The 23,646-nt window shown below is 42.2% G+C and overlaps 1 protein-coding gene across 2 annotated transcripts in view; it reads right to left on the bottom strand.

Annotated features, from left to right (window-relative positions):
• si:ch73-138n13.1 (calponin homology domain-containing protein DDB_G0272472) overlaps positions 1–23,646 on the bottom strand; it is a 31,392-nt gene that overhangs the window by 6,000 nt on the left and 1,746 nt on the right. The window contains exons 2-6 of one of the 2 annotated variants that reach the window (XM_059337578.1): positions 22,743–22,905; positions 19,300–20,636; positions 19,099–19,189; positions 14,994–17,795; positions 11,753–11,878 (exon numbers count right to left, since the gene is read on the bottom strand). In XM_059337578.1, the coding sequence (XP_059193561.1) occupies positions 11,753–11,878; positions 14,994–17,795; positions 19,099–19,189; positions 19,300–20,621 (4,341 nt within the window). In that variant the 5' untranslated portion in view covers positions 20,622–20,636; positions 22,743–22,905. The remainder of the gene's footprint in view (positions 1–11,752; positions 11,879–14,993; positions 17,796–19,098; positions 19,190–19,299; positions 20,637–22,742; positions 22,906–23,646) is intronic. The other variant, XM_059337577.1, reaches the window with a different exon arrangement.

Below are 23,646 nucleotides of genomic sequence, written 5' to 3'. Positions count from 1 at the left end.
GGAGATGGGTGGGTGGGTGATTGAGTGTGTGTTTGCTGTCTACTGAACCATGCCTCTTTTAATGAGGCTGGTACAGAGGACATACTGTCTCAAAAGCACACAGGGCTCACAGAGGCACGCCTGCGCATGAACTGATAACCCTGGCCTATATAGGAAAAAACAATAGAAAATCCTTCTGTCCTCAGATGTTGCCTGAGGGGTGGACGGAGAAATGTGATACACCTGGCTCTGTAATTGCCCAGGTTTGTAGACTATGAGAGCAGTTCACTAGTGATGTTTGTGTGAGCTGGGACAGTAGATCAGAGTTCTCATTCTTAGAGCTTCATGAATGCTATCCTTGTTTTCTTTGTGTACGTGAGAGCAGAGATACAAGTCTACTTGAAAAAGAGCGCAAGAAACACAATGAGATGGAGAGCACATTTGAGGTAGAGTGTGACTGTGATACATTTGGATAAAGGGGGTAAAACATGGCTGAAGAGAGTGAGAAAAAAAGAACAGCAGTGCAGGATGTCATTCATCAGCTAAGCCTTTCCTGACAGGAAAAAAAGAAGAGAGAACGGTGAGAATGGCATTCAACACCACTCCCTGCAACTGAGAAAGCACTTGTTCTCAAGTTCATCCTCTTCTCAAGGATTTACGGCACTCACACTTTTCATGTTGACATCACAGGGTCGCACCACTTACCCTTTAATACACACACTTCAGAGTCCTGCTTCCACTAACAATGAACAAAACCTCTCATCCAAATCACTGTAGGTGGAACACTTAACCACATACTCCACTTATCTATTGATCTTGAGGTCATTTAAATGCTAATTTAGCTAGATGTGTAAAATGGCCAACAGAGAGTACCACAGTAAGTCTGAACTATAGAAACATGAGCGATTCATTTACTGCCATATCACCAGAAGGAAAAGATCAATAACACATCTATTGCATTGGTGCTGTTCTGACAAATGCAGCCTTGATGATTTTTTCATTAACAATGCGTACAACATATTGTGGCCCAGAAGTAAATGTAAAGTGCTAGCTGGATTGTCTAGGGGCAGAGTATGTTTGAAAAGAACGATTTCTTATGACATGTTGTGGGAGGGCAACATTTTTTAAAGCTGTTCCAAGCGACAACAGGAGCGGTGTCACAAGTCCCTTTCAAACATGCACTGCAACCCTGAACATATCTAGAGTAGACATTTCCTGGAGTAGCTGTATGTGAAAAAAAAGTCCTATGGAAAGTAATGTCCTGTTGAGCCCATGTGTGAATAGAGCAGGTCATTGTCCAGGTAATTGTAAGCGAGGGTGTGCTCATAACGTTTCTTTTACGATGCCACTGGCACAAATAATAAAAACAAATGGGCGAAGGGTCATATACACAAAGATGCCAACGATGATAATGATGTCTGATGATAAGAACTGAAAGCCAAATCCAAGAAACGGCAACAGACTGTTAATGACGAAATGATGAACCGCTGTGTGACTTGCACCCCACACCTAAAGGAAATGGAATATTTCCCGTCAGTGAGAAACCCGCCTGACATGGACAATCTCCTGTTGTATACTATACGTATGAAAGGGAAACTCCAGCTGTAACCTGATTCTCTGGACAGAGATAACATCTATAAACCATTAAAACATATTGCTATGGGGGCAATTTTCAAACAGTCTCCCATGAAAGGCACTCAGAGTGTTTTTCTTAGTTGTATGAACAACAAAATGACAGAAAAAGTTGTGGGAAAAATTCAAACCCTGACAACCTTCTCACCTCAGCACACCTGGTCAGTCTTTGTGTGAAATGGATTAGCTTGGTGAATTGTTGGTTTTGGAAAATAAATTGTTGGAAGCAGCTCTCAACAGCTAAGGATCTCACCATCCGAAAGGTGTGGGTGAAGGAGGTTTCAGACATTGTTTAACCATCCGACAAGTACTTCAGTTAGAGCATACTAGCTCCTTGAAGGTCCTTTATTGTAAAAAGTGAGATTTCCATGTCTTTCGGATTATCAAGCAGGTCTAGGTCCTGTATCAATACCGTGAAAGAAATTTCTTCCATAAGGTTGTGATGATACAACTTTACCATGCAATATATAGGTAGACAGTGCCATTGTCATTTCTTGGCTGCAATGATGGTGCAGAGACACTAGAAGACACAAAAGATCCAGAAACACTCACCAATCAGATCAGACTGGGCTTTTTTGAGAGGGAGGCTTAAAGAGACAGATATTTAAACAGAATACAGACAGACAGTGTGAGAAAAAAAAAAATTGAACCTGAAAATGAGCATATGTCCCCTTTAGCAGTGTCTGAAAACACAGCAAAAGTGTGACGGCTGCTGCAGACAATTTTTGTATTTATCACAAACATACCATCATGCCAATTAAATATATAAACTGAACAGGTGGCAGAGGTTGAAATGCTCACTCAGTTCCAGCTGGATACCTCTGTATTATGTCATCCTTCACTCTTCTACCTGTCACTGCACTCTGCAATCACTGTTGTCAAAATGCCAAAAAAATCTTGAAACCAGCTCTCGTAAAATACTGGTGGTAAAAATTTCAATCCTATGTTTGCAAGTGTGTTACTCAACCTAAACCCGCCCAGAACACACCCTCACCTCATCAGCATAGAAGACAAACATTGCCTTTGCAGGAACATGTTGAAGAGAGGTGCCATTACAGAGCAGCTAGAAGAAAAGACTTATGGCAGGCTGCTCAAAGCAGAAGTTGTAAAGCCCTTTTAGAGGCCCTTTCATAATCTCATAGCATTTATTATTCAGTAAAATAGAGGCTTTTAACAGCACTGAATCTCAATTTGATTACCTTCTCTTTGGTGCAGTCTGCAATAATCTACACGCAATGCCATGTTAGACAGGTTTATTGGCCAAACAATACAAACAAAAAACTTTCAAGCACTAAGATCAGTCCAATTGTTCCGCTGAAAGGACACTCACAGGTGCAGGCTCTGCTATCAACCACAAACATGAAGAATATAGTTCTCAGTGAGGAGGCTTTACTGAACCAACAGGTCCAGTAGCAATGATTTATAGTTGTCAGGAGGAAGGCTTTTCCTTAATAACATTAGCAATAGCCAGCTTCGCCGAGACAGGAAGGGTGTGTCGGGGGAAACAAAAAAACAAAGAGCGGATGAATGGAAGGATGAAGGAGAGAAAGGGCTGATCACTACATAAGGCTGAGTGATAATCTGAGGAGGAAGGGGCTGGAGCGAAGCCTTGGAAACTACTGCTTGATAACACACTGATCGCCGGGTGCCACACATAACCTGACGACACACTCACACAGGATGCAGAAACAGCAGTCTATGGATCGGTCCAACCTCAACACTTAAATGGAAAGTGACATATTGCATTGAAATGGGAAGGGCTCTGTTGTAAAGCACCTAACAGATGGTCTTACATCAGAGCTGAGAACACAGCACCTACTGCAGATATAATAAGTGTGTTTACATGAAGTCAGCATCAAAGACGCAAGCTTATAACCCAATTAAAAGCACTGTAGAAGAATGAGTGTGCAATCTAGGATCCCAATCAGTGCTGCAATCTTTACAGTGTGAGCTGAATCAGACCTTGCAAACCATAGAACTCTCTGTATGATTGTGGTATCAGCTAATCCAAGTTATTGTAAATCGGATTTGACATGACCGTCTCCATTAACTGACAACATTATACTTGTAGTACGCCACCACTCCCCATTCTCTACTCATCTGCTCTTATCAATCTGGCCAGGGTGGAGTGGGAAAATATTCTCTATATGCACTCATGCACACAGCAGTAATCAATATCAATATCCTACAGATATTCACAACAACTGCTCCCGAGGGCGCTAATCTCTTGTCAACAAATGGGCATTCTAGCCGCATGTCAGAGGGCTTACATTAAGGCGAACTCTGCTAGGCAAACCCAACAGCACTGTGTTATTCTTTCATTACATAAGTGTTTCATACAGACTCAGGGTTCAGTGCTGTACAAAGCGTTCAGTAAGAACAGAAGGAAAGAATGTAAAAACCTGACTTGGCTTAAAAATGTTACTCAGAGAGCACTGGACCTGACTTAAAGGATTATTCTCATTTATTTCTGCCTGGTGTTTGTTTTTCTGGTTTCTAGCTAATGTTTGAGTTTAATTTTTGCCTCTTAACTGTCAAGATTGATTTGTCTCCAATTTGTATTAACTTGTCTGAGTGTGATTTTCATGTTGTTTAAGTAAGTTTATATTTCCCCTGATGGGATAATAAAGTTTCCCATGACTTGTTTTTTTTACAAATATTATCGATACATTTAATATTATACGATTTTAATGCTCCCTGAATTACCTAAACTGATTGTTATCATAGGTTTAAGGCTTATATCGATGTGTATCTACTAGGGTTTTGTGATATATTACAATTTTTTTAACCCTACATCATCAACCCAGCAAAATCGACAATGTCTGATATATTTGCACATGTTTGCGGTGCAGCCAAGTTGACTGAGTTAGATCTGAAAAATAGCTGACTGTACTTGCTGTCTCTCAGCTGTTGTTGGCCTCTTTGTACCACTAAGTTACAGAGTTTGCCACCCAGTCTTCTTGAACAGCCAGACCTATCTCCAAACTTGTTCGAACACTGTGCCAACTGCCCAGGGACTCACTCATTCTTCGGAGGCAGACCATAAAATCAGCAAAATAAAATAAATTGCCAATCACCAAACCCTAGTAACCACCACTCCTGACACCAGGCAGGTGATTTCAAAGCCTGGTCAATATTACACGTTAGCAGATCGTTGTAACATAACATCTGATATAACGCAAATGTCAAGTCAGAGTTCTTAAATTGTTTAGAGACTTGGAAACCTGTCATCTTGCATACTTATTTAAAGTTATGAGTGAATGTTGGCAAACCGATGTCTCAATCCAAGTGTGTGTGCCAATTCAGAGATTTAGTAGGGCAACAATAAACTCCGGAGATGAAAAATCTAAATATTAATGACGTTAACTAGATATTGGCTTATGGCGTAACAACTTTATTGGCTGGATTTCTGTTATTGCGGTCACTGCATGGCACAGGCTCATGCAAAAAGCACACAAATAAAACCATTAATCACTTTCAGCTGTCAAACACTGCTCAAGATGTCCATTATCCATGGCCGTGGTAACACACATCAGAGCCACAGGAGAGACCATTCTCTCTCAGCATCTGTGAAAGTGGCAAGTTTTCACTAGTATCCATTGTCATAATGCAGAGACCCACATAATAGTTCAGACACCAGAAGCATATTCCACTCAGTCTCTATTTCTGGACATAATAACTGGTTTGAACAATTTGGAGCTCAGGTAGAAATGGCTAATCCCAATTTCCACAGTCTCTGCCTCCTCCTATTCATTTACTGGCAACATAGAAACTGACCATTACCATTCAGCCATTATTGACCTCTTAGTGTCATTCGACCACTTAACACTGTCACAGTGGGGAGCTACATTGCTCCCAGAGACCACAAACACAGTAAGTGATGTCTAAGGCTAACTAGGACATGCCAAACCAACTGACAGCCAGATGGATGTCATGAAAACACCTCTTATCTTTAGGAGTTGTGACTCATGAGGTGTAGCACCACAGTTCAGCAAACAGGCGTAACCCAAAGATAGGAACAACTTCACTGTAATGTATCCGTATCCCTACATGGATTTCTAAATCTGTCCTTTATATAGAGTAGAGAGCAGGCTGGATTTCAGGGTGGAGACAAGTGATAGAAAGGAATCAGATTTATGTTCTCTTAATGAGCTAACAGTTATGGTAATACAAATACTTTTGTAGAATTTCTACTTTTCCTTCTTTTGTCAGTCCTTGTGCCTAATTTTATCACACACAAAAAAACAAATGATGACCTGGTGAACCAGTATAACAACAGCTTTGCTAAACAAAGAGAGACGGAAAAAGAATGGTTTACGTTTTGCCAAGGACAACATAAGGATAAGTGCTGAAAGCATAGAAAGAGATAGATGAGAAGCAGCAGAGAGGCAGATGGATAAGTTGTTGACATGTTTGGATGGAGACCAAATAGTTGAAGAAGGAGCAGCTGTTAACAGTGACATCACAGAACTGCATGGACATTGCTGCAAAATAACTTGAATTCCACTTGTTCTTTATTTAACTTCAGCAGATGTTGAAGTGATACTGCTGAACATATAGTAGACTGACTATGGTAACAAATTACTTAAGTGGCTAATACTGCTGATTATAGTTTGTGATTGGTATCAGTGGTGAAATATGGTACTGGTGCTTCCCTGGTGTGTGTGTGTGTTTGGACTTTAAATGTGTGTGTTGTCTTACAGCAGTGGGGGTGTTGGGTGCGGTGCGCCTGCGTAAGGACAGACGTTGCTGGCTGCGCAGTGAGAACCTGCGGATGGACTCCCTGCTTCTTGAGGCCAGGGAGCGCAGGGAGTTGGTTCTCTTGAAGTCCCCGGTCCCGTCCTCTCCCCGGCCTCCCCTCTCCACTGACAAAAAGCCGAGCGCCCCATGCAGGGAGCGGCGCACATTTCCTACCCATCCTGACACCTGAGTGTGGGCCACTGACAGCTTGTCCCCCAGATACTCCATCACAACCCACTACTGGCAAAGTCCTGCTGTGTCAGAATTAAGTCTGTGAACTGGGCTGTGACTCTTGTTATCACAGCAGCAGGGACTCATCAGAGTCTAGTTATGCTGGAGAGGCAGCAGTCCAGAGACAGTGTCGTGGGTATTCACTGGTGTGTGTTGCTGGGTCAATACTGCAGCAGCGAGGAAGGTGACAGAGAGAACAACAACACAGCTCAGCCGGTCCAAGGTGGCGATGCTGATGGCGTCTGCTGCTTACAGCACTGCAGCACAGATCATGCCAGTCAGTCTCTGGACCATAACAGGACTGAGCCTCTCCTAGTATTCACTTCTAAATGGTCTGTCTGCAGTGCAGTCCCACTGGAGCCGTCAGGACTCTGTTTCAACTCATCACTGTCAAGGCTCCAGCCTGACGGCCTGAGCTGAATTGTGAGGCTTTCTAATGTCTATTTCGATGCGCACAAGATATGCTGGCTATGATGTGGCACACCAACCAAGTGGGCACATAAAGGTTACCTAAGGCCAGTACTTACTATTAGTTATGCAGGACACTACTCTATGAGACAGCCTGAAAAATTGCTGCTCTGTCTTCCAACAAGTTTCTCAGCCATGTTTTTCTGGCTTTAAGCACAAACAACTACTCAAGTGCAGAAGTGACGAGCAATAATCACATCCTCAGCATACCATTTATGTTAACACAACATTCAGTTATCTCTTTTCAACAAATAGGTCAGGTGAGTATAGTCTTTTTTGTTTTTTTTAAACAATCCTCTGTGACACCTCTGCCAATTCTCCAGGTGGGAGCTTCAATGTCCGGATCCAAGCCTCAATCACAGCCGACCTGACAGCTCTCCCAGAGCTGATGATGATGCTGCTTTTCCTCCAAAACAAGGTCCAGGTTATAAGTTAAAAAATCCATTCATCTAACAAGACTACATTCCCAAGGTGCCCGATACTGTGTTACCCTTTGGCAAAAAAGCTGCTAGGAGAAATGGTGCAGGACAGCTGGTGGCAAAAGGAAAGCTGCTGTAGTCATTCGTATTCCATTAGAAAAACCAAAGGGCAACCAATGCAGTGCCAAACAGAGGAAACAGGAGAGAGCACTGTGGTGGGGAAGTCAAATCCATAGGAGAAAACAGGAACGGAGTGAAAATGTTTCCCTCCTCGCCTTTTTCTGCAGGTATGGGCAGGTAGGAGAAAATGCGTCAGCAGTGCTGCTCTCTGCACTCAGCGCTATAGGACTCACCGTCAAGGAGAAACTGGGTGGAGAGAGGGAGTGTGGAACAGAGTCAGGGAGTGAGAGAGAGAATGGGAGGTCCCTGATACAGAGCGGGAGGGAGAGAGGAGAAGGAGGGTGATATATGTTCTGCGGTGCTCTATCGCTCCAGTCTCATTCAGTTGCAGGGCAAGGCAGTGAAGTGTCACAGCCAGAATTGAAAAGCATGGAAACAAATGTTGAAGGAGGGATGAAAGATATAACATATTGGATGCGTTGCTGTTACACAGCATTTTCTTTCAAAAAAGACGCTAGAGAGAAAGTGGGGGTGACAGAGTGTAATACAATCTTATCGGAATGAGCACAAGTGCATGATCATGTTAAAGAGGGAACTATAAATAGATAGATTGGGCATGTATGAGAGAGATGAGTGAAAGGGCAGGTGCGGCTCTACCAGTGAAGTGAGAGTGTGTGCTCATTAACCAGTTTGTCAGCACAGTGGAGCCAAAAGCTAGAATCACAACAGTGGAGTGGATGTTTGTTTAAATCTCGCTTAGAGTCAAACTCATGCAAACAACAGAACAGACTAGAAAACACTTCCCAACTTCCATCTTTAACAGGTCTCTGTTATATGAACTGGTACCCTGAATAAAGCCACAGCAGGATATTCCAGATACACTTCAGAGAGTTAACCTCAGAGCAAACTGGGACAGAGGGCTCATAAAAGCTGAATCCCTGTCCACATATGCCCCCTACAGGTAATCTGATTAACATTTTTTGAAGTGCTGTGCTTAAGGCAATTCAGCTGTGAGGTTCTCAGTTTCCAACAGCACACAAACGGACCTCTCTCACGTACTCCTCAGCCTGAAATGGCTGCCTCTTCCAGGGTACCATTAAGGACAAGGTGACACAGCCTGAATAAGCTAAATTACTCATATTAACCATGAGTAACCATCAGGTTACAGCAGTGACATCAATGTTTTTACTTGTAGCAAGTGGTACCAAAAATTTGTTGTGATATGATTTTAAGTTTAATATTCTGTCTCAAACCTCAAAATTACAACATATATATATATATATAGATAATATTTATCTAAAATAGCATTTATAATTCATTAAAAGTGATTGATCCTTTAGATGATGGCACTTGTCCACAAAAAGTGAACTTTTGCTGGTTCCAGCTTCCTAAATTTGAAGATGTGTTCCTCTTCTCATTTAAAAAAAGAAAAAGAAAACTAGAAATACAACATATCTAAACTGTTGATTATTAGAGAAAGAAAGCAGTTTGACGACGTCACTTTAGCCTACTATAGTGGGTAAATTGCATTATTTTCCATCAACAAAGACAACAATTCACTCATTAACTAATCCAAAAAGACTTTATAATAGTTGATGGCGAAAATAATCACAAGCCTTAATAAAAAGATTATTTTTTATCATCCAAACATTCATCAAACATGTGTACATTTATCATCAAGCATGCATTGATTGCTAGCTTACATGAGAGCTGACAAAAGAGTTCGTACTGATTTTAACAGAATGATTAAATCAGAATTAGCCAATACAAAGACAATTTATATCTCAAGATGCGTCTTATTCCTGCTCCCAATTTCCCTAATATTCCCTCTCCGCAACTAAATGTCACTTACTGGGAAGTGAGTCATAGCCGCTCATCACTTCCCCTCTTCTGCTGACATCATCAATCTGTGCGCAGCCCCAGCTAGAAACTCAACCAGCGACCAGACAAAGGAGATGAAACCGGATGCAGCTAAAGTACATACAGCATGCTGTATATGATAACAACCTATTCTCAGTATTATACAAGAGTATGTAATAAGAGAGTTGTGCCATCACTTACCCAGAGGCATTGTGGAGTCAGGCAGCATGACCAAATGTACAACACAGCTCTCAGCCCGGTGCCCATCACTGCTCTGCCCCACTCACCAGCCTCAGACCATCCAACTTAAACCAATGACGTCACCACACAACTATGATCTCATCCATGTGAGTATGAGGAGCTTCAGCCACAAAATAAAACATAGGGAAATTAATTATATCTCATATCTTCTAACACTGATGGATTTTGGAATTAACCCTCTGAAAGTCACAAAACAGATTTGAAAGCTTAAAATAATGATATTTCATCAAAATCACTTTATTCTACAGATCATTTAAAATTTAACCCAAAATAAACTGTTAACATTAACCAGATCCTGTTTAAAAAAAACATTAAATTCTGCACTCCTTACAGGAATAGGAAACCATGAAGGAGTGAGTTTGAACAAATGTCTGTATTGAGAGCAAATGTAGACACACTGTTCCTGCAGTCCGATAAGTGATCATATACACCCACCGGCCACTTTATTACATACACCTGTTCAACTGCTCGTTAACGCAAATATCTAAAACTCAATACATTTAGGCATGTAGACATGGTGAAGACGAGCTGCTGAAGTTCAAACCAGCATCATAATGGGGAAGAAAGGTGATTTGAGTGACTTTGAATGTGGCATGGCTGTTGGTGCCAGATGGGCTGCTCTGAGTATTTTACAAACAGTGACCTACTGTAAATGATGTCTAGGCTTTACAGAGACTGGTCCAAAAAAGAGTAAACATCCAGTGAGCCTTGATGGCTTGTTGATGCCAGAGGCCAGAGGAGAATGGTCAGACTGGTTGGAAATGACAGAAAGGCAACAGTAACTCAAATAACCCGGTTTGCAGAAGAGCATCTCTGAACGCACAAGACATCCAACCTTGAAGCAGATGGGCAGCAGAAGGCCACCACCACTTTATCAGGTGCACATTTCACCTAATAAGGTAAGTGTGTCAGTACTACAGTAGTGTGCAATGTGTAAAATGACTAGACCATGGTTGCTTAATTTTAAACAAATATGAGGGGGTTAATTCCTGGTCAACAATCCACACCAACAGTGTTCATTAAAAAGCAGATGACTCACTCAGCTTATTTCACTGAAAACAGCAATGAACAACTACATACACTGACACCAGGAAGAGTGACCACACTGAAACACATCCACTAGGTGGTGGTAGTGACCTTAAACTCACGGTGACTTAATGTGAGCTCTGTATCATGCAGTGTGCAATTATGAGACACAATAAACTGTACTTCTGGTTTCACAGTATAGGCCCTACAATTACAGTCTCAATGACAAAGAGCCAACTGAACCCAACCCAGCTTATTAATAAACACTGCGCCTGGTTGAATGAAGATGATTTATCTGCGTATGTAATATGTATAGCTGCCAATATGCAGACATATTTTAGCTTCTCCGTTTCAAATTGGAAGAAATGGATGATAACTACAAGGTTAAAAGTTAGAAATAACCAATCAGCGCTGAGGAATACAGTCATACAAATATGACGTGTCTCATGGCTGCAGGCCCATTATCATTACAGGTCATTTCACTTCACAGCTTTCCCTGAGCCGTGCTGACAGGCTCCTAATAAACGAGCAGTGAGAACAGGTACTCATTAACCATTTGACTAATCCAATCCTGAATTACAGGCCTGAGAGGGTGCTTGGCTGCCACTCACCTGGAACGTGACGTGGGATGGGTGGAGGTGAGTCTAGAAGGCCGTGCCATCAACATTAGTCACCGACTCTTTACTACCTGAGCACAGCAGCATTCAGCTGCCAGTCAACCGACTGCATTCCTCTGACTTCAATACTGTCTGTCTTCAATGCACGAGACACACACTCTCTCAAAGATGAGCGTAAAACACACACTGTACAATGCAAGTGCACACAGATTTCCCTCTCTGTCTCCACAGATCTGTGTGAGAAACAGTCCTGATGAAAACAGTGATTAAAATAAAAGGCTCACAGCCAACCCTAAAACTGAAGTAAAGACTCAGACAGCAGTTTCTCATCTCTTCGAGTTCCATCTTTCATAGAACCCATTCGTGCTGTTAGAGAGGCAGAACTTCAGTCTGACTCACCCAGCTGTTGAGGTCCTGCTCTCGGTGGGCGCTGCGGCTCCTCATCCTGGAAAGGCTTCCCTCCACACCACTGGCTGAAGGAGCTGATCGTCGAGACACACTGCGGGATCGCATCCTGTTCAACTCCTAACACACACAGGAACCAGAGTTATCTCCATATCACCTTATACATATGTTTCCTGTTTACTACCATGCTTGGTGCTGTAGTGTAACGTGAATCTGTGAGAAATATTTATATACCTCATGGCAAAACAAAGAAATTTCCCCCGGGGATCAAAAAAGTATTTTTGATTCGGATTGAACCCACTCAGAATTACATTCAAACTTTTAAAAAAAGTTTTTCAGGTGCCAATTTGTTACTTTAATGGGTTTATTTTATCTTTATCTACACAGTGTAACTGCAAGTTGGACACCTTATTAACTGGTGGAATATTTTATTCAAAATAATAGCAGTCCAATGTGACTAACCAGATTAATCCAGGTTTTTAGTATATTTTTTTTATTGCTACATGGCAAACAAGGTACCAGTAGGTGCAGTTTCTCAGAAAACCAACAAGATCCAGCATTCATGATACGCAAGCTCTTAAGGCTGTGCAATTGGGCAATTAGTTTAAAGGGGTGTGTTCAAAAAAATAGCAGTGTCCGCCATTGACTTTACAAACTCAAAACTATTTTGTACAAACTTTTTTGTTTCTAGGATTTAGCAATCCTGTGAATCACTAAACTAATATTTAGTTGTATGACCGCAGTTTTTAACTGCTTCACATCTGTGTGGCATGGAGTCAACCAATTTGTGGCACCTTTCAGCTGTTATTCCACTCCAAGATTCTTTAACAACATTCCACAATTAATTTACATTTCTAGGTTTTGCTTCAGAAACAGCATTTTTAAAGTCAGCCCAAAAGTTCTCAATTGGATTAAGGTCCGGGGATCGGGCTGGCCACTCCATAACATCAATGATGTTGGTTTGGAACCAAGATTTTGCTCGTTTACAAGTGTGTTTGGGGTCATTGTCTTGTTGAAACACCCATTTCAAGGGCATGTCCTCTTCAGCATAAGGCAACATGACCTCTTCAAGTATTTTGACATATGCAAACTGATCCATGATCCCTGGTATGTGATAAATAGACCCAACACCATAGTAGGAGAAACATGCCCATATCATGATGCTGCACCACCATGCTTCACTGTCACTGTGTACTGTGGCTTGAATTCAGAGTTTGGGGCTCGTCTCACAAACTGTCTTGGACCCAAAAAGAACAATTTTACTCTCATCAGTCCACAAAATGTTCCTCTTCTGCACATGCCTTTTTTTAACAGAGGGACTTTGCGGGGGATTCTAGTAAATAGATTAGCTTCACACAGATGTTTTCTAACTGTCATAGCACTTACAGGTAACTCCAGACTGTCTTTGATCATCCTGGAGTTGATCATTGGCTGAGCCTTTGCCATTCTGCTTATTCTTCCATCCATTTTAATGGTTGTCTTCCGTTTTCTGCCCCGTGTCTCTGGTTTTGCTCTCCATTTTAAAGCATTGGAGACCATTGTAGCTGAACAGCCTATAATTGTTTGCACCTCTTTATACGTTTTTCCCTCTCCAATCAACTTTTTAATCAAAGTACGCTGTTCTTCTGAACAATGTCTTGAACGACCCATTTTCCTCAGGCTTTCAAACTCAAGAAATGCATGTTAAACTGTTGGCTTCATCCTTAAATAGGGGCCACCTGATTCACACCTGTTTTTTCACAAAATTGATGACCTAACTGATTGAATGCCACACTGCTATTTTTTTTAACACACTCCTTTCAACTAATCGCCCAATTGCACAGCCTTAAGAGCGTGCATATCACGAATGCTGGGTCTTGTTGGTTTTCTGAGAATCTACTACACCCACTGGTAACTTGTTTGCCATGTAGCAATAAAAAATATACTAAAAACCTGGATTAATCGGGTTAGTGACATTGGACTGCTATTATTTTGAACACTACTGTATATACCTCCTGTATAAAACATGTTGAGATTAAGTTTTCTAAAATGTTATAAAAAATCTAAATTTGACATCCAGTAAGCTTGTGTTGATTGCCGATCAGATAATATATTTGATTGATGGTCTTTTTAACTTACTTAAAAATGATAAATAATCTCTAGAACTTGCATCCTACTGTGCACATAGAGATGTTTCTGTTGGAGCTGCAGTCCGCCTGCTGAGCCCCGTTAATCGGCACGAGTGACGAGTAAATCTTAAGTCCTTAATTACAAACCGGTTTTGCTGTCTGTTCCATGGATCTGACACCTCACACCTCTGTTCTCCATATGCCTGCTCACCAAATCTTTGCTCTCCATAGGAGTAGTTAAAGTTATATGATTTGGATTGTAATGTTAAAGTTAAGATAATTATGTCAAACATAACGTGATGCTGTTGTTGCACCAAGCATAGACACACTGACTTTTAAAAGGCAGCTGTTGGTTGAATAGAGGACATTGTTATATCTTTTTTTATGTCTAAGACTAATGCTGCATTCACATGGATTCAGGCAGACAGTAGACAGACAACACCTTTTAGACAGTTGGGAATGCCATCCATATTGTACATTTAAGTTACTGGTATTCTCTGCCTGCCTCACCTAATTTTACTGTCCTACTCTCATCCACTAAAACATTATCCATTGCCGTCTACTGTCTGTCGGAAGCCATGTGAACGCAGCTTTGAACATCCGGGCATTTCTCTTGTGTGCTGTGATGTTAACTTTGCCCACACCCTCCTACTCTTGCTGTCGCCTGGCGATCAGATCCTTTTGTTGATCTCCAGTAAACATGTTTGGATAATATGAAAATAGAACCCAACCCAAGTATCCAGCGGACATGCAAAGCATGAAGATAATTTTTGTTCCATGAAAGAGAAATGGCAATGCTGGAACAATAGTCCTTTAGTTTGCAAGACCTGTTCATTAGGAACTGAGAATGATTTCAGTTTTATTTAAATGATTTTTGGTTGACATAAAACATCACATCATGGTGAAAATCAAGCATTCTAGTGGAGTATATGTTAACGAAAACAAATTGAGATCATAAAAAGTTATTGGTCAAAACTAATCATTTCCCAAACTTTGTAGGCACCCTGATCTTTAGGGGATTGTTGCTATAATAGTTTGTGGCAATATAAACTGTATTATAATGAATTAAATAAAAACATTTTATAGAATGTGCCACGGATATTATTTCATGTAGATCTCCAGCTCACCTGCGATCCCTGTGACCTCCTGTGGCTACGGACCTCCAACATGCTCTCTTGACGCTGTGGCTCCCTGGGGAGCCATATCTGCTCTGCAGGAGCGCTGCTGGAGACTCCACCTGGAGAGCCTCCACTCTTGGCCTCTGTCCGGGGAAGAGGGGCCAAGCGGAACTGCTCATCCATCACAGCAGACCAGGGCCTCTGTGGAGCCTGGAGCCGCTCCCCCTGCCTGAGGAGGAGCTGCTCTGGGCTCACTTTGTTGGCATGTTTTCTTGGTTCAGCCATAGGTTTGTCCACAGACATTTCAACAGTCCGCAGCTCCCACGGGTCCTGAGGAGACGTTGTCCACACTGGGCTTGTGAACCCTCCTGAAGTCTGTGAGGGCACCTTCCAGCTAACATCTACATCAGGTGTAGGCTGTAATCTAGCTCCAAACCCAGCGTCTACACCCTGAGTAGCAGAAACAGAAAACAAGTCTTTACTGGGGGAGAGCTGAGCTTGAGATGTGAAAGAGTCTATGTCGAGGATGGCAGGTTTGTATGACTCCTCTGCTCTCGGAGACGGCTCCTTCCACCGCGTTGAAGGGTCACTGCGCTGAGGAGATGCCTTTGAAAATGGGTCATTTCGGAGCACAGAGTCCAGATCCAACACTTGAGGCCTGAGAGCTGAGGACTCCAACCTTGCCCTCTCCTGTTCCTCTCTCTTCTGCTTTAGTCGCTGCCTCTCTGCTTCTTGCTGTTTGGCTATCTGTCTCATTTTCTCTGCCTCCTCCCTTTCCATCCTCTCCCTCAGTCTGTGTTTCTCCAGCTCCAAAATTTGTTGTCTGTCCCTCTCTGCCAGCTGCAGCTTTTCCAACTCCAAGAGCTGTCTTCTCTCCATCTCTTTAATTCTATCTAACTCCTCCTTCCTCTGCCTCTCCTTCTCCTGTTCTCGTTGTCTCAGCCTCTGGTTTTCTAACTCCTGTCTCTCAATATCTAGCTGTCTCTGTCTCTCAATATCTAGCAGTCTCTGTCTCTCCTTTTCTAACTCTCTTTGCCTCTGTCTCTCCAACTCTCTCTGCTTTTCCCTCTCCATCTCTCTCTGGTGCTCCTTCTCCATCTCCCGCTGTCTTTGCCTTTCTTTATCAAGCTCTTTCATTCTTAGCATTTCTTGTTCTAATGCCATCTGTCTTATTCTCTCTGCCTCCTCTCTCTCCTTCTTCTCTTTATGTCTCTGTTTCTCGAGCTCCAGGAGCTGCTGCCTCTCCTTTTCTTTCTGCTTCTGTTTTTCAAACTCCAAAAGCTGCAATCTCTCCAGCTCTTTAATTCTCTCCAGCTCCTCCATTTTCTGTTTCTCCTTTTGGATTTCTAGCAGATGCCTTTCCCTGTCCAGCTCTCTCTGCCTCTCTTCCTCCTTTTGTCTTTGTCTCTCTCTTTCCTGTTCTCGCAGTTTCTCTCGTTCAATCTTCCTCTGTCTCTCAAATTCTCGTTTTTCTTTCTCAAGTTGCCGTTGCCTCTCTTTTTCCTGTTCTCTTAGTCTTGCTCTCTCCAGTTCTTTCTGTTTCTCAAGCTCTAACTCTTTCTGCCTTTCCAGTGCGCGCTGTTTCTCCTCAAACTCCAGTTTCTCCTTCTCAAAGGCTTTTTGTCTTTGCCTTTCAAATTGTCTTTGCCTCTCCCTCTCCTTCATTCGTGCAAATTCTAAATGTTCTCTTTCTATATCCAGCTGTCTCTGTTTTTCCTTCTCAAGCACTTTTATTTTCGCCATGTGTCTTTCCGTCTCCTTTTGTAGTTCTCTTTTCCTTTCATCTTTCATCATTTCCTCCGTTGTCTCTTCGTCCGACGCTGACCTTATCTCCCTGTGCGACATGTGGCTCCTCATCAGCAACTCATCAACTTGAGCCTGAGAGGTTTTTCCAAAAGCTTCTTCTGATGATGGATTCTTCCTCATTGGAAGAACCTTCCCTTGAGAATTGCCCTGTGCAGACCTCACAGAGAAATCATCAAAGGGTGCAGTCATGTCCCCCATGTTTGCTCCTGTATCTACAGGAGAAACTGGCTCCTGTATTTGTCCAGTCAGAGCAAAGTAGGTCGCCCTGGGCTTTGGCTGTTCTTCCGCCTGCAGCATTTTCAAACGTTTAGGAGCAGCAGCCACTTCCTCCTGCTCGGCCTCTCTCTGTCTTTCTTGACCCATGGCCACTGGTCTTTCCCTTTGGGATTCCTTAAGCATCCCTGTCTCCACACCTGCCTCTTGCTCCAGACCTGCAGAGTTCCACTTCGGCAAAGCTCCCACTCTCAGGTATCGAGGCTGGTGTTCCGGCGTCATAGCTGACGCTGGTTCGGTCCTCTCTGCCACCGGCCTGCTGCCTTCGGAGCGCCGTGAGCGTAGTGTCATGGCCTTATCCTCCCTCTGAGCTGATGGGATGTTCTCACTCACTGCCCTGTTCTCTTCCACTCCCTGCACAGTGTCGAAGGCATGCGAAACCCGCAGAGGACTTGATGGTGATGCAGGCTCTCTGTAGGTGGCTGTGACCAGACTTCCCTCATCTTCTGCATTTCCTCTCTTAAACGACGGGCTGTTGAGCGAATCGTTAGCCTTGTTTACAGGCTTGCCCTCCTCCACCATCAGCACACTGTGTCTCTCCACAACATTTTCAAACAAGGATGCTCTCACTGTCTGTACGTCTCTGCTGGGACCACTTTCCTTGGAAGTGGCGCCAAACATCTGTCCTGTCTCAGGCATTTCAGGCGTGGAGGCCTTTTTGAGCTGCTCTGGGGAGTCTTTTAAATCCTCAAAAGTCTTCTGGTCACTGGGGGTGATAACCGACTCTTCAATCTAAGGACACACAAATGTATACTGAGAATTGTCAAGTGATAACAGCAAGCTTGCAACTTAACATCCATTTATTCATTTTCTTTTTCACATTTTGAACACAATATGTTTCAACAAATATGATCTGACAGAAATAAAAGCTTAAAAAACAAATGTGACTTGAAAACATAACAGAGGAAAAGCCCTTGCAAGAGTTAAAACGATTGAGTGAACTGTCGGAGTAGAAATGGTATCCCCTTTGTTGGCCTCATAACAGTGGGTGTGGTGCTGAGGTGGTAATCAAAGCCTCTCTGTGTTGACCTTTTCCCAGTGATCTCCTCTCTACGTGTTTCATAACCGGCAGCCACCGGGGATGATTAATGTGCCGGCTGTCTTAGGTTTCACAGCTTTGTACAACTGCAGCAGTGACAATTCTTTTTTCTGCCGTGCCCCATTTCCTCTAGGGAAAGTTTCTTTTCAACACAAGACAGACAGTGGATCTAAACACTCTTAGTTTGTGAAAGATGTATTTCACCATGGTTTACCAATTCATGTTTAATTTTCTAGTAGTAGTAAAACACACACAATATTGTTCATTCTGTCAACTTCCATCTCATTCAATCTGTTGTTCTGTCTTTTCTTCTTTTTGCTTTATACCTTTGTTTTTTATTTGGCAAGAGATGACAAGAAACACAATGAAATGCAACTCTGTTTAGAGGATAACACATGAAAGCAATCACTGTTTCTGTTAAAGCAACTACAAGGAGTTTTAACTTTTTATGAAACGCTTTTAATTGAACTTCTATAATTTTTAAATATGTTTACGAGGCCAGCAGTGACTGCCTAAGGGACTGCAATAGAGCACAGGCGAAACACAAGTCAACTCTGGTCACTCATAAAACAATGGAGAGAATTTGAGGATTTGAATGAAATCTGATCCTGACCCTCTTCCTTTTAACATTTGGCTTTGATCCAGTTTCAATGATGTTAGTTGCATTTGTTGAGCAAATCAAGCATCACAAAGCTTTCTACAATTATAAGCATGATGACCAACAAGCAACAAGGGAATAGACAGCAGTTTGTATAAAGTTGAGACTAGACCATCACTGTGCATTCTACCAACAGCTGTGTCAAAAAGGAAAAACAGAATTTAAAACTAGAATAGCATGGTCCCATTTCCAGGATTGTGAGGGCGTTCTTCTGAATTCACTGCATTTATGAGCTTAAAGTTGTAAAGTTAAAACAACATGGACCATATAAAGAAGACTATCTGTATATTATTGCTCAGAGCACTTGATAACTGTACAAAGCTTAGTCCCTTTCTTACCCTCCTCTGAGGATCTTTGATGATGTCATGGTAGTCTGTTGCCTCACTGAAGAAAACACTGCCAGTGTCTGGCGACCTCTCGGAAGAAAACCTGATGAACATATATCACACAAAGACAATAAGCCATGCATGACAATGGAACTTGTGGACAAAGACATGGGACAAAAGCAAAGCTGAGGAGACATAAAGAGCCGCTCTTACCTTTTAGTCAGGTCAAGGGGTAAGGGGCGGGGCTTCAGTGGTGGTTTCACAGCAGGGCCCTGGGTTGGTGTTGTGTCCTCTGTCAGCTGCTTGATAAGCTGTTTGACACCCACTGCTGGCTCGGGTTCAGGGACTGGCTGCACTGGAGAGTGAAGTTCTGTCCCTTGGCCTGTGACACCTGTCCCAGGAGAAGAGGATGAATCGAGGAGGAGACTGATTCGGGACTTGATGCTAACTGCAGGCTTATCCTCACCAGTCTCTTTCATTTCTTCTGTATTTTTGTTTCTTTGGTCTGAGACACCTGGATGAGCTCCACCATCAGTACTTTGTGGTGTGGTAGCCTTAGGGGTTTTCTCCTGCTCTCTCCTCTGTGGCAGTGCCTTATCCTCTGGAGTGTTCTCCTTAGTGTTTGCTTTGGGAGTTTTACGGTGCAGTGACAGACCGATTGACTCAAACTTGGATGTGAGATCAGCTGAAAGCGGCCGTCTTGCCCAGCGAGGTGCAGGAACTGGTTTGTCTGTCTGGGTTGGACTGTCAAGAAAAATGGCTGACACAGGTCTGGGCCTGGAGCCTCTGGGCTGTGGCCGCAGTGTTACTTCTGCCACAGCATTCGCCCTCTCCCCTTCTTCTTCCTCCTGCCCTACCTGAGCAAGAAAACCCATGGACTTGGCTCTGGTAATGGAGGGCCCACCTCTGCTGGATTTCATCTGGTCCTTCTCATCTTCATTTTTAGTGCTTCCAGACCACTCTGCTGCAGGAAGTTGTTTAAGACTCTTGGAATAGGCCAAGCTTGATGAACCAGGTTTTGGTCTCTCTGCTGCTAGAGGAAAAATGGGTTTACTGGGGTCTTCAGGGTCAAGAGGAGGAGCCGGTTTAAATGGTTGGACTACTGGCTTTGTTGTTTGTCCAGTGTTCAACTTATTAGATGTTTTAAAGGAGGTAGGGGAAGGTCGGTTGGGGTTGGTTGACACTGGCCTGGGTTTGCTAGTGGGAACTGATTGCTGTGGTTTTGGACTGCATTGAATCTCCGGTTTGTATCCAGGAAGGCGAGTGGACTCTGGTCGGGGTTTGGGTTGGGGCTTAGGAGCAAGTATGGGCTTAATAGTGGTGTTTCTCTCCACAGTAAAAGGTTTGGGAGTGAGCCGTGGCTTGGGGCCTGGGACAGGTTTGTTAGGTTCTGGAGTCATGATATGGGTCTGGCTGATGGGAGGCATCTCGATGTGGCTTTTATTGCTGGAGTCGGTCAGGGGACTCAGGTGAAGACGTCCTCCCACCACTGTCCTCCCTACCTCCCCTGTCTGAACTTCTACCTGTGCAGCCATGCTCTTCAACAGCACCTTGAAAGTAAAAAAGTCAATTTTATTATTAGCCTGATAGCACTCACAATATCTAACCTTTACTGTGGACTTTGTCTAGGGAGTGCCTTACACTGCAGTACAACTACACAGACGAGTGAGTAAGATATTTACACAAGGTTATTGATCACTCTAGCAGGTTAAAGCACAGGTAATGCTGCATGATACAACTAACAAATTACTGTTTTTATCATCAATCAAATTTTGGCATTTTGACAGGTCACCGTATGAAAAGCATAAGCGTAAATAATAGAATTAATGATGGCTGAATTCCATCTAGTTGCTTCAGTTTCATTGTCCTGGTATTGTGCATTCTGCTCACTGTCACACTGTCATGGCTTACTGGGACACTTGAAAAGAACAGAGCCATCATTATTGTTGTAAGTAGCACATGCGCCTTTCCTTCTTCAACCCAGATTCAAAAAAATGGGAAGCTGTGTAAAACATCAATAAAAACAGAATGGATCACATTCAGAATCACTATATATATATATATTTACAAAAAACAAAAGTTGCTCAGTTTGAACATTAAAAATTGTGCTTTTGAAATGTATTCAATGTAATGTAGGTTGAAAAGGATTTGCAAATCATTTAATTGTTGTTATTTAAATTTTACACAATGGCCCACATATTTTTGGAATCAGGGTTGCATGACAAGTCAACAATAATTTTTGTTTCTTTTTTTGGATGACTTCATTTACACTTATTTGAATGGAATCCTCTGGACACAACATTCATGGAGTGGTACGGGAGTCTCTTGAATAAATGATTAGAATTTCCTATAAATAAGGCTATTTTCACACCAAACATTTGCCTTATCACAGCAGATAAAACAAAGCTGAAACTAATAATATTAAGGATGGCTCAGGTCTGTTAAAGCAGTGGTTCTCAGCCAGGGATTTCAAGGATCCACACTTCTCCTTGAAGAAGTTCCAGAAAAATAAGAATAGTTTATTTTCACTATTTAATTCACTGCAGAGAGCCTAACATATGAATAACTATTCTAATCAAAGGTGTAATTTCCTCCATGCTTATCTCCTCAACTGTACTTGACAACTACAGAATTCCAGTCTTAATCATATTGAATAACCTAAATATTTTCAGATGGACCTAATGTGTATCAATTAAGGGGTCTTTGACATGAAAACGTTTCAGAAGCATTTAAGTGTCCCAGTGAGCCACCATGCTAATGCTAGTAATCATTGCGGTTATTAATTACATCTGTGCTTTTTCTGCAATAACGTATGAGAATGTCTGATGTAAAAAAGGGCTGCGGTTTCAGCACCAGTTGCATATTGATTCACTTCTGCTGTTGTGCATATTTAAATGTATTCCTTTTATTTTTGCATAGACTACATTTGTTTAGCTACATACTTTGTATATTTAGTAGGTATGTTAAAACCAGTTGACCTATGTTTTGTTCACATAAAAAATGTAATTGAACATAGAGCCTCTTTTGCTTTGTCTTTAGAATATTCTGTACTTGCAGAATGTGGTAGACATTTTAGCCTAATATACAACAAAACATTAGTAAAGCCTGGAATCAGTACAATTACTGGCTTTAGCTGACATAAACTGGTACAGTACAATCAGGACTGTGTACCTTTAAGGTGGATCCCGAGACACAGGAGGGGCTGGACAACCGTACAATGACGTTGTTTTCGTTTTCATGTTGTAACACAGGCAAATCAGGCTCAGACAGTGAATGGGCTTTCCACAGCAAACTCACACCAGACTGTCATTTAACTTTGAGCTCCTCCCCTCATGAACTTTCATATGTATATCTTGAACTGACTTTCCAATCTAAAATCGGGTAAAGTGATAAACGTGAGATAACTAAGATCATCTGACTCTGCTATTTTGGCACATTGTGACGATAATGAGTTTTATCAGTTGTTTCTATAGTGAAAACGTAGATAGAAAACATTACAACTACAGTACTTGTGTGTTAGCCCTTTAAGAGACTCCTTCACAGCTGATAATGCTTTCCACATGTTGCAGTGTCGAAATACACTTCACTATACAGACCAGCAACAGTTCTTTTGGAAAAATTACATGCTGGATTCAACTGATGCAAGACAATCTTACCTGACCAGATGTCAACCGTCTGCTGTCGATCTCTGGCTTTTGCTGTGACCAAGCAGCGATGTCATATCACACAGGAGGAAGGAGTTGGAGGAGCCTAAGAGGAACACACTTTGTGTCAAAAAAGCACACAAGCTTTCACCCGTCAACACTGCTGCGATTAAGGCTGTGGAAGACAAATCACAGCAGAGCTGCTACGGGCTGTCCAAATACTTTTCACTGTGGTGTTCTCACGCCTCCATACAGAAGCAAATAGATGATAATGTTTACACAGACCAGACATGAGTAAACACAGTCACACCCTTCATTTCAGCTGATGGCATAAGTCCAGACTTAAAAAACAACAAAAAATGTGAAGAAAGTCATTAACTTAATGCTGCTCAATGTTTACCTTTTCCTGTTCTTCTATTTGCATTATGACCTCTATGACTGCTCACCTGCCACTACTCACACACTCCTCATGATATCTATGTAAATTCAATCTGTGAATGTTGGAATTAGAAATGATAACAGCACTGTTTTATGCCCTTTTCTGTGTGAGCCATGGATTTCTGTCTGTCCATTTTCTGTGCACTGCATTTTATGTACAAGTTTCAACCACCTAGGTGCTAATTGCATAATTTTTATCGATAAAATAGCTGCATCAAAAATGGGAAATTTCAAGGAAACAGAGTGACACTGAAAAAACTCTGAAAATGTGACTTGTGCAGGCCTAATAGTGATTGAAAAGTTGAAAACTTGAACTTTAGATGTTGACAGGAAACGCCTTCGCTAAGATGGAATGCTAAACATTCACTGCGATGGCGGGTCGAGCAGCACAGCAGGGATTAGGAAAGTGTCTGCCTTATATAGCCTTAGACATATGAGTATTACACAAAAGACACTACTGAATGCCACAAACAGCAAA

This window comes from Centropristis striata, chromosome 7 (genome assembly GCF_030273125.1).
Source record: "Centropristis striata isolate RG_2023a ecotype Rhode Island chromosome 7, C.striata_1.0, whole genome shotgun sequence".
In the NCBI taxonomy this organism is placed as follows: Eukaryota; Metazoa; Chordata; class Actinopteri; order Perciformes; family Serranidae; genus Centropristis; species Centropristis striata.
This window is presented reverse-complemented; position numbering and strand designations above follow the sequence as displayed.